The sequence below is a fragment of the Apostichopus japonicus genome, chromosome 20 (genome assembly GCF_037975245.1).
Source record: "Apostichopus japonicus isolate 1M-3 chromosome 20, ASM3797524v1, whole genome shotgun sequence".
Classification (NCBI taxonomy): domain Eukaryota; kingdom Metazoa; phylum Echinodermata; class Holothuroidea; order Aspidochirotida; family Stichopodidae; genus Apostichopus; species Apostichopus japonicus.
The window spans coordinates 8221312-8234558 of record NC_092580.1 but is presented as its reverse complement, the minus strand read 5'-3'; the positions used below and the strand labels follow the sequence as shown (position 1 = coordinate 8234558).

Below are 13247 nucleotides of genomic sequence, written 5' to 3'. Positions count from 1 at the left end.
TACACACATAATGTTATTGTTAGAAATGTATCAAAACCAACCTTTGGCCCCTCATAACTTGAGAACTGGCTGTCCGATTGCAGCGGGAGTTAGTTTCCTATATTCAGCACAAAAAGCTCTATCATATATCAACATATTGACAAACTTTTCTTTGTTCTGTTTTGTTTTGCCCTGCATCTCCTAAAATGAGCATATTTTTCAAGATTTGACCTTTGACCTTTTGACCTCGCGGTCTGATGTAGTTTGACACGCTGATTCCAAAAAGCAACATGACAAGTCTGTGCGACCATCCTAACTGTGCTTATTAAAAAACAAAAACATTGACCTCTGATAACTTCGCACAAGAAGGTCGCACAGGGGTCAACTATGGACCATTTTGATCGGAAGGTACCTTTGAGATCCGATTATGGCCACGGAAATTCAAATAACCCAAAAAACTGATACAGGTCACCGGAGGTCAACCTGAGGTCAAAGGTCACCTAGATGCGATCGACTCCCTGATTACAATAGCGTAACTCCCAACCTTCACGGACATTTGGTTGTCAAGTTATTGCAAAAATACTAGTTTTTGACCCCTGATTGACCTTTGTTGACCTTGGATCACATGACCGTTAAGTTTTGAAATGATCCCTTACCCCATTCACAACTGGTCCCAAAATATCAACCCTGTCGGGTCCTGTCAATGGGAGTTATTGCTTGTTTTAATATTTTGGTTTTTGGCCTCTAACTGAACTTTGGTGACCTTCACAGGCACCACAAAAAATAGGGCACATCTACTCAATGTGGTACTTATAAACACCAAATATTAGATTGGTCCAAGCTTCCCTACTTGAGATACCCTGTTTACAAGCCAGACGTCACACACACACACCCACGCAACCACAACCACACTCTCCGCCTGCATGAATGCATTGGTTACGATTTCATCGAAACCAATAAGCGTTTGCCGTTCGTTAGGCAAAACAATAAAATGGCGTGTCAGTATTTGTGTTCACCATGGCGGCTCGGTAAACTTTCTTACATCGGTTCACTAAGCACGAATAGAATTGTATTATCGAAGTTACTCAGGAATGGTGTTACCGCTAGTAACCTTACAGTACATATATATAGACCTTTATACACAGTAATTGAAAAAAAAAAGATATTGTGGAACAACAGAAGGCACTTAGCATATCACAATTACTATACAGTATATATACACCGCTATATAGATGTTGACTGGGGTCTCGTATAGGACTGATTGTACCAAGTAGCGGCTTCACTGGTAGGTTTTATTTCAAATTCATATTTTCCAAGGAGATAGTTTCATATTGTTTTGTATATAGTACGATACCCGGTATATTCTAATTTACTCTACTTGTCCATTAGTCAATATTCACTTAATAAAATGAGTTAGCACAGCCTAATCCTTAGTAATTAATATATATATATATATATATATATATATTTGTATGAGTGCCGAGTAGGCTAATACAATCATTGGCCAGTACTATAGCTCAACATCTATCGTTCTTTACTGCAGGCTTATATAGTGCCATTTATCTCAATTATTTGTTCGTATAAAACTCGACGCTTGGAGTTATCCAGAACTGGCACACAATCTCCAATAGAAAAGTAAGTTCAGTTTTACATAATGTTGATGTATATACAGACATACGTGACAAAAGGCTAGCTGTCTTATGAACACAAACGTTATCAAAATACCGTTGTGGGTGGAACTAATGGAGGTCGGGCTACTATATTTGGAAGGCTTCTTATCACAAAGTTTATCATTAGTTTTCGGCCCTTAAGTTGTATCATACGAAACCTGTTGTTGTTGTTGCAGAAATTAAAGTGTTTTTTTCTTTTAAAAAAGGGATAGAGAGGGGTGGAAGGGGGGTGGGAGGTATTATAGAAATTCGTTGTTATCGAAGCAAAATGCCAACTTGACCACTATTTTACTCTCCTCTGGTGCATATTAAAGGAACTTACATTCAAAAACTAAAAATGTCAAAATATGTTTCATATGAATGATAAAGATATAGGGTGTTGGACGGTGAACGTTAACTTTAACCGACTCAAGTCTTTTTCCATTTACAGAGATGTGATAAATAACTGCAGTTATTACGTTGTAGACAGAGTTTTCAACATATTAATGCACTTTGAAAGCTTTTCCATGAACAACTATAAAACGTTTTTCTCATAATTCATGCTAAATATAACTTTTGCGCAAAAACCTTTTCATTTTGCTTCTCGTTTTCTTCTACAGGTGAAACATGGCGCATAAAACGAGAGCGTGGTTATTTATTTTCTGGTTTTTAGGTCTGATATGTGCTTTTGTCAGCAGCCAACAATGTAAGAAGAATTATTATTAAAAACCGGCTGTAATGAGCTCCCTCTTGAATAAAAGTTTAAACAAACTGTTTTTGTTTTTAATATCAAAATTTAGCAGCTAGCATACATATATGGTTCAATCACATTTTCTTAGTAGAGGTACCCGACTAGGCCCAGTTTGAATACAAATTATTATCGACTAAATAAAGTCGTTCTTGCTGTTAACTGTTGATGCTAAGCACCCATATAGCAGATTACTATGCTATAATCTAGCTGTTTATTTCATTTGTTTTTGTTGTCCCTCAGTGACTTCAGAAGTTGCATTTTGTGTGGCGCTGTATAAGCATTAGTTTCCTCTGACCAAGTCACATGATATCACGTTTTATTAACTCTCATTCCAACCATTAAGTGGTCTAGGCAGTATATATCATTGGTTTGTTTCTAAATAACGAACTTTAATCCGTTCCATTGGGTAATGTGGTTTTGTTGGCTAATTATGATTCACCATGTTGCAATAATGGGATGACACAGCTGCAGGAATCTACTTTGGAATTCATATTATTATTTTTCGATATTTTATATTTTACAGGTGAATTGTCATTAACGTTTCCATTAGAGCCGTCGGCAAGGTCGATAAGGTTGACAAAGGTTACAACAGAAGCTGTAATCTTGGTTTCATGTGACACGCCACCAACAACGGACGTTGTGACAGGTACTTCATTGTCACATGTTTGTATATGTTATAGATCTATGCATGGCGACTAGAATTTTGCGACTGGCGAGCAAAAATTGCATTAAGCTCGACATTTTGGCGAGTGGCTCATTCGCTCACTGCCTTTGAAAGTGAAAGCTGCAGGTCGGACACTCAGTAATCGATCGATAATAATAATAATAATTGTCATTATTAAGCGTTATCTTAACTTGTTAACGATACTAACAGATACACTGGCACAGTAGTCTGATGTCATTTCCAGTGAAAGTTACAGATGGTCAGCCGTGCCATTGCTTATAATTGTGGTCACTTTTACAAAGCAAGTCATAAACAATGCTTACAATGTTTCACCTTTTTCTATTTTCATGAATATCATGTTTTAAACACTTTTGACGAAGCACTATTTACATAGATCGTTTTTGCTGTAAACAACTAACACTGAAACCGCGATATCCTAAGTTAGGCCATACTACCTAGGCGCCTGATGAAGATATCCCTTTTATATTTCCTCATGATTAGTATCTCCCTGTTATGTAGTTTCCTCACATGCCACAACAAGACGCGTATGCATTGATTACCATCATTATCTAACATATACAGTGTTGTGAATACAAATGTGATAACTGTTCGATTAAGCGATGAAGTCGATTTTCAGTTATCGACATACGCAAAACCTATTATGACCTTCATATTTTCCGACGTCCTGAAAAGAAATCAAAACATGAGGTAGATGTTTATGAAAGTCTTTTTTATGTTATCTTTCTTTGATGACTGGTGAACTGTCTATAACGTATCTGAATTATTAAATCTCAAATATTTCAAATTGAAGTCGGCTGATATAATTGTGAGTTACGCTACTCTCAAATGCCGTGCCATTACAATTGACCTAATACTGCAGTTACAAAGTAAATATATAGACGTCTTAAAATATCTTCATCATGCCCCATTAATTTATCCTCTCGTTAACCAGAAATGTACAGATTAAAGTTTGTACATTACTTCGTAATAATGTTCGGTAAAGATAGGTCATATATATGATAACAAGTAATGTCGTTTTTCTCATAACGACCCTAGCTGTCTAGATTTAAAACCTTTCTTTTTTTGTATGTAAATTCTCCCTCTCTCTCTCTCATTAGTTTTGACCTTTACGGATACGGACGGTGTTCTCACAGATACACAAAGTGTCAAGGAAGTTACAATACCTGCGGGACAACCATCCCAAGAGTTCGGGTTTGTTTTTGCATCTGGTGTAATACAGGATGAAACATTTTCCGTAACGTTAACATCAAGCGACACTACCGTAGCAACAGTAGCCTCTGGACAGGATACACTGACCTTTAACCTCGTGTCTATATCAGAAGGTGAGAAGAAAACGTTTTTGTGTTCTTGTCACATCTTCACATGTTCAGGATGTTGCAATGACGACAATATTTACAAACACTCGTTCCATAGTCAAGCTTGCAAGCAGACAAATACTGAAGAAAGAATTCGAAATCAGTTAAAAATCACCTACTTTTATAATACTTCTTTTAATAACTCATTTACAAACATAGATAATGTGTATTTTCTTTTATCCAATTTATAGTATAAGAACCAAGTTTGCTTTAATCGGTTACTCTTTCAAATTCAACATAACTTGTTTGATGTTTCCTTTCGCTTCATATTTGCTACCTATATAGGAGCTAAGTTTTCCTTATTTTAGCCTATTTATTATTTCTTTTTATTGCTTTTATTTCCTTTCCTAACTTGTTTACTTCTAAAGCTTCCTACTTAATAAGCGTTTTCAGTTTTAGTCTGGAACTAAACTCAACTACATGTAACGTACTAACTGCATGGCTTTGAGGTGTCACTTTTAAACTTGCTCAAGTCAACAGGGTTGGATGAAACTTCCATGTTTGAACAAACAATACATATAATAGCTGCTTGCCGTTTCATGGACAATGTGAGATACAACTTTGGGCTGGGTTACGATTCTCTTCCGACTGATACTGTTCTGGATACCAGGATTCTTTTTTCTTTCTTTTTTATAGTTTCTTTCGCCAGTCCCAGAGATTACAGCGGTGAAAATGGAGATATTATTACTGTGGGACTGACAAGAACAGAACCATTTACCGAGCCAATTTTCTTGAGTAAGCTTGTCTTGTCTTATTCATTGTATACCTTCACTTTGTTTTGGAATGAAAGCATTCTGTGACAGAGGTTTAGATTCTTACTTTTTAGACGTTTAATATATTTCATGATTTTATTACGCATAATAATCGAGAGTAATGCATTATCATTTTGGATTTTTTTCTTTGGTGAATGAAAATAATGCTGATTTGTTTGTTACTATAGCCGTTCTCACATTCGAACTAACAAGTGTCGGTTTAACAGACCTGAAATAAAAACTCCGAAAAAAACTCCGAAAACAGTTGTAATTTTGGGAATTCTTTACATAACTTCGTCATCAAGAAAATACAAATAATTACATGAAAAATAGCAAAATGGTGAAACTAACCTAGCAACATCACACTCGAATATTGCATATTCCTTAGAGAGAAAAACTTGCAAATAAATGAACTGATTTGAATTCATTTGTTTATATTAAAAGTTTCAAAGTAGTAAAGATTTTAACCACCCAAGGAACTTGACAGCATCTTTTATAATTAACTACCAAACTATTTAGTGATATTGTTGTTTACCATCTCCTGGTGTTTTCATTCTACAGATGTTGTAGAGACCGGAAGCTCGTACCTGACAGGTTCTCCTGCTGTTGCGCAGTTTGTCGCTAACGAGGCCACCGCATCGGTTATGTTTACCATCAATCAGGTTTCAACCACTGACCTACAAGCCCAACTCTTTATGGATGGAACATCTGACGATTTTCTGGTGACCAGAAATACCATCCAATCCTCAGCTGTTATTGACATCATTGCTCAACGTAGGTATTAGCGCTGAGGCGAAATCATTGCGAAAGACAAACCAAATGCTGCCTTGTTTTCATGATTTGTTTTTCCTCCCTTTCCTCCCTTTCTCCGCAGCGATAGTAACCGTTGCTACAGCCTCCATTAGTCTACAGCAAAGTTTGACTATGGCGCAATTCCAGGTCATTTCAACTCGTGCCTCTACAGAGGACATTGTCATAAGTGAGTTTTGCTTTCATGTAGTATTATGTATTACGCATGCACGCGGGTATGCATCATTGACCTACTCATTATATATCTTCTAAGCCAATTCTATGCCATATGCAAAGACCAGGCACATGCATGGAAACTGAACTGGAGCAACGACACTAGATAAGACAATTTGGAACTGTACATGCAGTACTCCTATCAATATAAATCCGTTATTTCACCTTCTGACCTATCTAATTCAATGTAAGTTTGTTACTAAGTATTTGTTGTGATGCCAGTCAGTAGACTCAGAATAATGAAAATGTTTAACTATATGCAGGGACTCTATCGCATGTGTAACTATACAGGGACTATATATCCCATGTTTTTTACCATCCAGGGACTCTATCCCATGTTTAACTATGCACTCTATCCCATGTTTCACTATGCAGGGAACTGCATGTTTTACCATGCAGGGAATCTATCCCATGTTTAACCATGCAGGGAATCTATCCCATGTTTTACCATGCAAGGAATATGCAGAATTATGCTGGAAATCGTCTCGGGAATTGTGCACAAGATATAAATACAATGATTAACAAGAAATGAGTAGGAAGCAGTTATTATATCCACACTGAAATGTCTTATGTTCTACCAACTTAAAGACTCCCAAGTCTAGTTAACATACAATACTATACATTATACATGGTCACACAATGAAGACTTTCGATATCGCTGCCTGTGTTTTCATCTGCTATGGGTTAACAATGATTAAAAGTGTTATCTTTTACATATTCATTACATTGTAGAAAGGTTACGAAAATCATCCTTTGTTTGACTAGCTCGATATTGGTATCCCACACACTTCTGCTCACATATGAATTTATTTATGTTATGTTAATTCTATGCCTTAATAAACCACAGCGGGAGGTCCCGACTTTTGTCGTTAAAACTTTCAATAACCTTTGACCTCAGACCTTGCCTATACCGATACCAACGGTATTGTTACTACTCAAACACCCACTATCACGATACCCGATGGGGCCACAACTGGCTCGTTGAACCTTCTCGTTGATTTGGCCGGTCACGAACTACAGCAATTCACAGTCGCACTGTTATCTGTGGCACCGACGATGGCAACAATCGGCATGACACGAGCCACTACCTACACTGTAGCCGCAGCAATCATCATATCAATACAGCAGCGAACTTTCTCAACGGTTGAGGGCGATACCATTGAAATCAACCTAATGTCAAGTGAACCAGCGCAATCCACTATAATTATCGGTAATATTAAATTATCAGATCGAGGTCCATGTTGAAAGTTATTGTTTTAATTTTACCGTACTGGGACTCGAATGGGTATCAATTCTATAAGCATCCGTAGGTTTTTTTTTTCTACATATCTGTGATCTGATTAATAAATTTACCTCATTATGCAAAGAAACAAAAAAAGCAGTTTATTTTCTGCTACCGTGATATACGTGTAAGATTATTCAGAGCATGGAGGTACAACCTCTATGTTCAGAGCGATTCAAGAGACTATACGTGTAACGGTACAATTTGGTTGTCACTGTGATAAGAGGTATGAGAAAACCATCCTTCACAGGGGGATGAGAGAACCATCCTTCAACCATTTGATCCAGTTATCATCTGTTCCTTCGCTTCCATTTCTAGAGCTATCAGGAGATGTAGCCCAGTTCGGTGCTCTGCCAGACGTATCGATAACAGCTGGGCGTTCATCGACGTCAGTGCGTCTACCCATCCTCTCAGACGGGATCACGGAAATACAAACCGTATCAACAATTTCGTTCAGGTCTTTAACACCTGGTGCTATTGTGGCAACAGGGGAGGATAGTGTGACAGTAGTTATTGCAGACTCCCCCGGTGAGACGCGGTGATGGGGTAGGGTATGGGATAAGGGGACAAAGGGGGGGAGTAGATGAAAGCGACGACCTCATACATACATAATAGTTAAATTGTGTTTAGTCGTTTTTATATGGTGTCTTGAACATCAGGCTTTATTCCTGCTAATATACTTTGTCATTACATTTTGAAGAATACTCCACCCATTACATTTCCAAGTGAGATGTAATCTGAATTTCCAATCTTCGAATAAATCTTGCTGACATTGTATTACATATTATTACGTGTAATAGTAGATGTTGTTACTTGTATTTATTAACTGAAAATCTACAAACGACTGCCCAACTGAATCATTGTAATTTGTAATAATAATAATAATAATAATGATTTTAACGAACTAATTAGCATATCCAAGTATGAAAAACGTTTAGTATACCGCTGCTGAATCTAACTCGGCGCTGCCTATAAGTTTTCAACATCTCAACATCATCTCACTTGTTTTCTTGATTTTCCTCATTTGCATATTTGACAAATATTATAGGAACTGGTACAGGTACTGGTACGGGTACCGGTACAGGCACCGGTACAGGCACCGGTACAGGTACCGGTACAGGCACCGGTACAGGCACCGGTACAGGCACCGGTACAGGAGGAACAAATACCGGTGATGGCGGTTTATCGGGCGGTGCCATAGCCGGTATAGTAGTAGGAGTTGTTGCGGCATTAATTATCTTCATCTTTCTAGCGATGATATTCGGTCTTGCGGTGATGACTAGCGGTGGGCGTTCTTTCGGCGCAAAGGTAAGTCTTAAAATACTTGTTTATCTAATGTTATCACATGGCGATTACACTGGTACCGCCTTGCAAATGGATATTTTGCTCAGGATGGCAGAATTCTCAGTTTATATCGACAACAGGAAAAAGTGATGGGTCTGAGGTCTTCACCGGAAGAATGGTAGTTTTATATGCTATACAGAGGCTCAGATGGAACATTGGAAATTTGGACTATGTTGTGATTAAATTTCTACACTTTCTAATGAACGATTGTCGTAAATTAGACGCGTAATAAGTATTAATATCCTAACACGCTTTGCACTAATGCAATGGATACTGTTGAATAGCTGCCGTGGAGCGATAGATACTCCTGCCCCGCCCCCCCCCCACCCACGCCCATCACTTATCCTCGTTCCTACCCCCAGAGCCATATATTCAGATCTGAGTCTGCCTACGCCTATGCAGGATGAGATCATTTTCTGTTGTGTAAATCATGAAATACTGAAACTTTTAATTTTGATTAACTTGATTAGATATGTGAATTAAGTCAATTGTTTGAATTTCATTGACTTAGATGTTTTCATTCTTCATTTTTCTCAAAATATGAAGTCGACGGTAACAGTGCCAAATTGTTCTTTCCTCTTGTCTTTGTTCAGCGTGGACCTGTTGGTTACTACCCACGGAGTTACGCTACAGAGGTATACTCAGTACCTTACTGAACATAATACTAGAAAGATCACGGTGGATTAGAAAAAGTAAGGATCCAAGAATTTACTCTCGGTCTATTTTGCTAAATGTGTGCGAAATTTGATTATACACAACTGGACGATGACACATAGCCACCTAATGCTTTAAGGGCATTGTTATGTTCAATAAGCTCCACTTAAAAGCTTAGTTTTGCGAATAGTTGGATAATGTCAGAAGAGGGATTGGTACGTGGGTTACAATTTCATTCCAAAGCGCTATTGGAGTAACCTGCGTATTGGTAGTTCTTGTGTTTCTATATATTTGTTGTTTGTTTTTGCTTTGAACTTTGGTTTTGCGTTTTTATTGGTGGTTAATTAAAGCAGGACAAAACATAAACCAATCGACATAACTGAGCGAGGACGAAAGAGATTTTAAGTTAGTTTGGTGCGCCCTTTCGCACCATTTCCGACGTCGGTGGGAGCCACGGCATAACATCAGAATTACCAACAAATAAACTTTGTTACCAGAATTAACAGAATTAACTGAAGATGATGTATATATTTTATTTCTTTAATCAGGTACTTTATCTCATTTGGTTGTGAATGGTTCAAGTTACCCAGATGTTGGCACCAGGTCACAAATGATTTGACAGGCAAGAAAGAAATATCTCAAATCGATCGATGAGAAGCTGGACTCATCATTACCTTTCTGGTTACTAATATTTTAAAGAAAAACCTAGTCGTATGCATATCGGTTGAAGCCACTGATGCACGAATTGACTCCACACCAGAACTCCACCCAACACCCCCGCTCCCAACACCCACTCCCCCACTCCACCTCCCTTTCATCATAACTTTGCTCACGTAATCCTGACGATACTCTTCCTATGTCGTGTACAATTACATTCTAAACATGATATGTTAAAGCATTAGCCTAGCCAATAGTCCAATGAGCGATTAAACAAGAATTTACGGTTATAAACGTATAAATTTAGTCTTACGATCAGGCGTTTAATTCGGGTTACATTATATCCACAGCAGGGCAGGCTGACAGTGATCTGGATCACGTGGGGGGGGGGGCAAGGGATATAAAATAACCCGACCCATCAGAGACCCACCAGAAGTAAAGAATAAGGGTTATTTCCCTTCCCCCTCCTCTTATATGGATAACGCCTGCGATGATTATAAATATGTACCCCTCAATTTTAATTGTAACTCTTGAACTATATAGGACTATACGTTTGCACAAGTATATGTGTCTATAAAATAACACATCCCTGGTTTGAAGAGGATGTAAATGACTATTGCAACATCAATAGATCGGGAATGTCAGAACAGAACTTTGAATTGCCCCGTGGCTACGGGCCTGGTTCGACCCAATCCTGGCAAACAGCATACATGAATTTACTCGAACATTCCAAATATTAACACTTTATTCAACTTAAATACTCGTTAAATTCACTCGTTTTATGCACTAGAACGACATTATCTTATAAAGAGAAAATAAATCCTGAGCAATGATTTTGAAACGAGCGAAACAATTAAGACAGACTGAACCACTTGAATAGGTTGATATTAATAAATATAATTGTATGTATGTATAGGCATTGTGTTTAACTATTGCTTATGGACCTGTATGTATTAAATATTGTTTCCTTCTCAGAGGAGTGTAAGAGAGGTTTACAAAGACAAAATATGGCTTGCATGGATTTTTGGTTCTTAAAATAGCGGAAAACACCTCAACTTGTGTTGGTATTATAATGTTTTACAATGGTTACTTCGAAGTTAGTCAATAAATGTGTTTGTTCGTTCGTTGGTTGGTTTTGCCTTTGTTTTGATTGGGTTGTTTGTTTTATATGGTTTTATGACATATTCATGTTTGTATCAACTTAAAGATAATACTCAGACTATAAATGGGTAAATAAGATAATGTAAGCCACAAATTATTCTCATTTGGCCTTTGATGCAGCTTCCTCATTATTTGATCATATCGAATTTACGTACTTTTCTCATGTCAAGTACGGTATTAAAACTATTAAATAAAATGTACTTTTATCGAGTTTGTCGTTTGCATATGTTTTGTTACTGTCACTAATGGTAAAATTTAACCAATCTCGAGTTAGAGAGACAAAAAATGATGAATATGCTGTAACCCTGAATCGTGTCTTACGGTAATATTTGTACATTTTACATAAATATTTGTTCTAATTAAAGCGTAAAATAAATATCAAGTCACACAGGCCTTTTGTGTTTCTTTTTTGCTCCCAATGACTTTCAAACATTCATAAGTTATATGTTCCGTCCCTTCTTGCCATAAGGCTTACACATGCGATGCTCTTTGGAACGAAATAGTCATCAAACTTGATAATAATATTTGTCTGTTGTCAAATATGTTAGTCCATCATGGCTGATTCGTTAATCGTTTCACATATATGACGTAATGCTAAATTCCTGGACTCGGCAACCTGACTCCGGTTAGTGTAATTTGGATACCGTATAGCCGTGACGTAATAAGCTTATAGAGTGCTGGTCTTAACAAAATTGGATAAATGTAGATGATATCATAACAGTGGCGTAGGAAGGTGCTTTTGAGTGGGGGGGGGGGCTGAAGACTAATGGCCGGCCTGGGGGAGGGGTCTAAGGGGAGGGGGTGTCCCCCTCCCCTTTGGAATTTTTTTGCATTTCCAGGTGGCCTCAGATGCAATTTGGTGCAATATAGCACACTTCAACACCCACTCCATTTTGTAAAGAATTTTGCATTTTCACCTGGCCTTAGATGCAATTTGGTGCTTCAAATGAGATTTTTTTCTCATTTGGAAATGAAAAAGGGGTTTTCTGACTTGCGGAGCGGGGGGGCGGAACGATACTTCCGCCCCCCCCCCATATTTTTCACTGGGGGGCTGGCGCCCCCCAGCCCCCCCCGGTTCCTACGCCCTTGCATCACAATGATAGGCTGCAGTATTTCCGAAATATGCTGCTATTAAAATATATAAAGAGGGGATAATCATAAAAAATTAGCAGATTTATGGAAGAATTTTACGTGATGTTACTTGGTGGATACTAAGACCAATGTTATCCTTTACAATAGCACGCTATAGAAATGCACAGTGCGTAACATAACAAGCACGCCTGTATACCACACGCATGTTTAGTATGCCGAGAATCTTTACAAATATAGGTGGAGTATAACTATTACGAAAGGTCCACTATAGTATTCAAAACTTCCAGAATGTTAATGTTAAGTCAACAAGTTTTTGGTTTGAGGGAGGGTAACAGACAAAAGAATCTATTTTGGTATACTATGCAATAGTTCTTAGTGCATAGCAACACCTATTATTGTGAAATACAATACCTATTTTTGTGAAATACAATACCTATTATTGTTAAATACAATAAATTCTTTACGTTACTGTGTTAAATGAGATTATTGACAGTTTGTACTCTTTATTCAGGCATGCGTATCAAATCCTTGGCAACAGTCCTTTTTTTTATTTTATAGAATATCACTTTTCAGCACACTGACGAAATTTCATTTCAGAACCATTTTGCCACCGAATTAATAAAAAATTAACACAACTTGAAGATTTCCATCTCTCTTGGTAAGTGTTTGTTCTTTCAGTTTTATTTTCAACAGCAATATGGTAAACATATTCACCTACACTTACTCGCACAAGTAACTGACATTCTCTCACTACAGAGTCACAGCGGAGAGGGAACGACCGCGGTGGGAAATAACGCAAATCGCGATTGCATCTGTACTATGATTACACGTCTAAACATAATAGGCCATTGGAATGGCAAGCT

At 37.6% G+C, this 13247-nt stretch overlaps 1 protein-coding gene across 2 annotated transcripts; it reads left to right on the top strand.

The window, feature by feature from the left end:
* Positions 1-1107: 1107 nt before the first annotated feature.
* Positions 1108-11682, top strand: LOC139961647 (uncharacterized). Of its 2 annotated transcripts, XM_071961007.1 has the most exons (13): positions 1108-1264; positions 1523-1614; positions 2249-2334; positions 2903-3025; positions 4162-4386; positions 5056-5154; positions 5733-5945; positions 6046-6150; positions 7093-7404; positions 7795-8004; positions 8525-8784; positions 9414-9512; positions 10023-11682. In XM_071961007.1, the coding sequence occupies exons 3-12, from the start codon at positions 2256-2258 to the stop codon at positions 9474-9476; spliced, it is 1689 nt and encodes a 562-aa protein (XP_071817108.1). In that variant the 5' UTR covers positions 1108-1264; positions 1523-1614; positions 2249-2255; the 3' UTR covers positions 9477-9512; positions 10023-11682. The 2 variants fall into 2 exon arrangements, with proteins under 2 accessions (XP_071817108.1, XP_071817109.1); XM_071961008.1 differs by lacking the exon at positions 1523-1614 and having other exon boundaries at positions 1109-1264.
* Positions 11683-13247: the final 1565 nt, after the last annotated feature.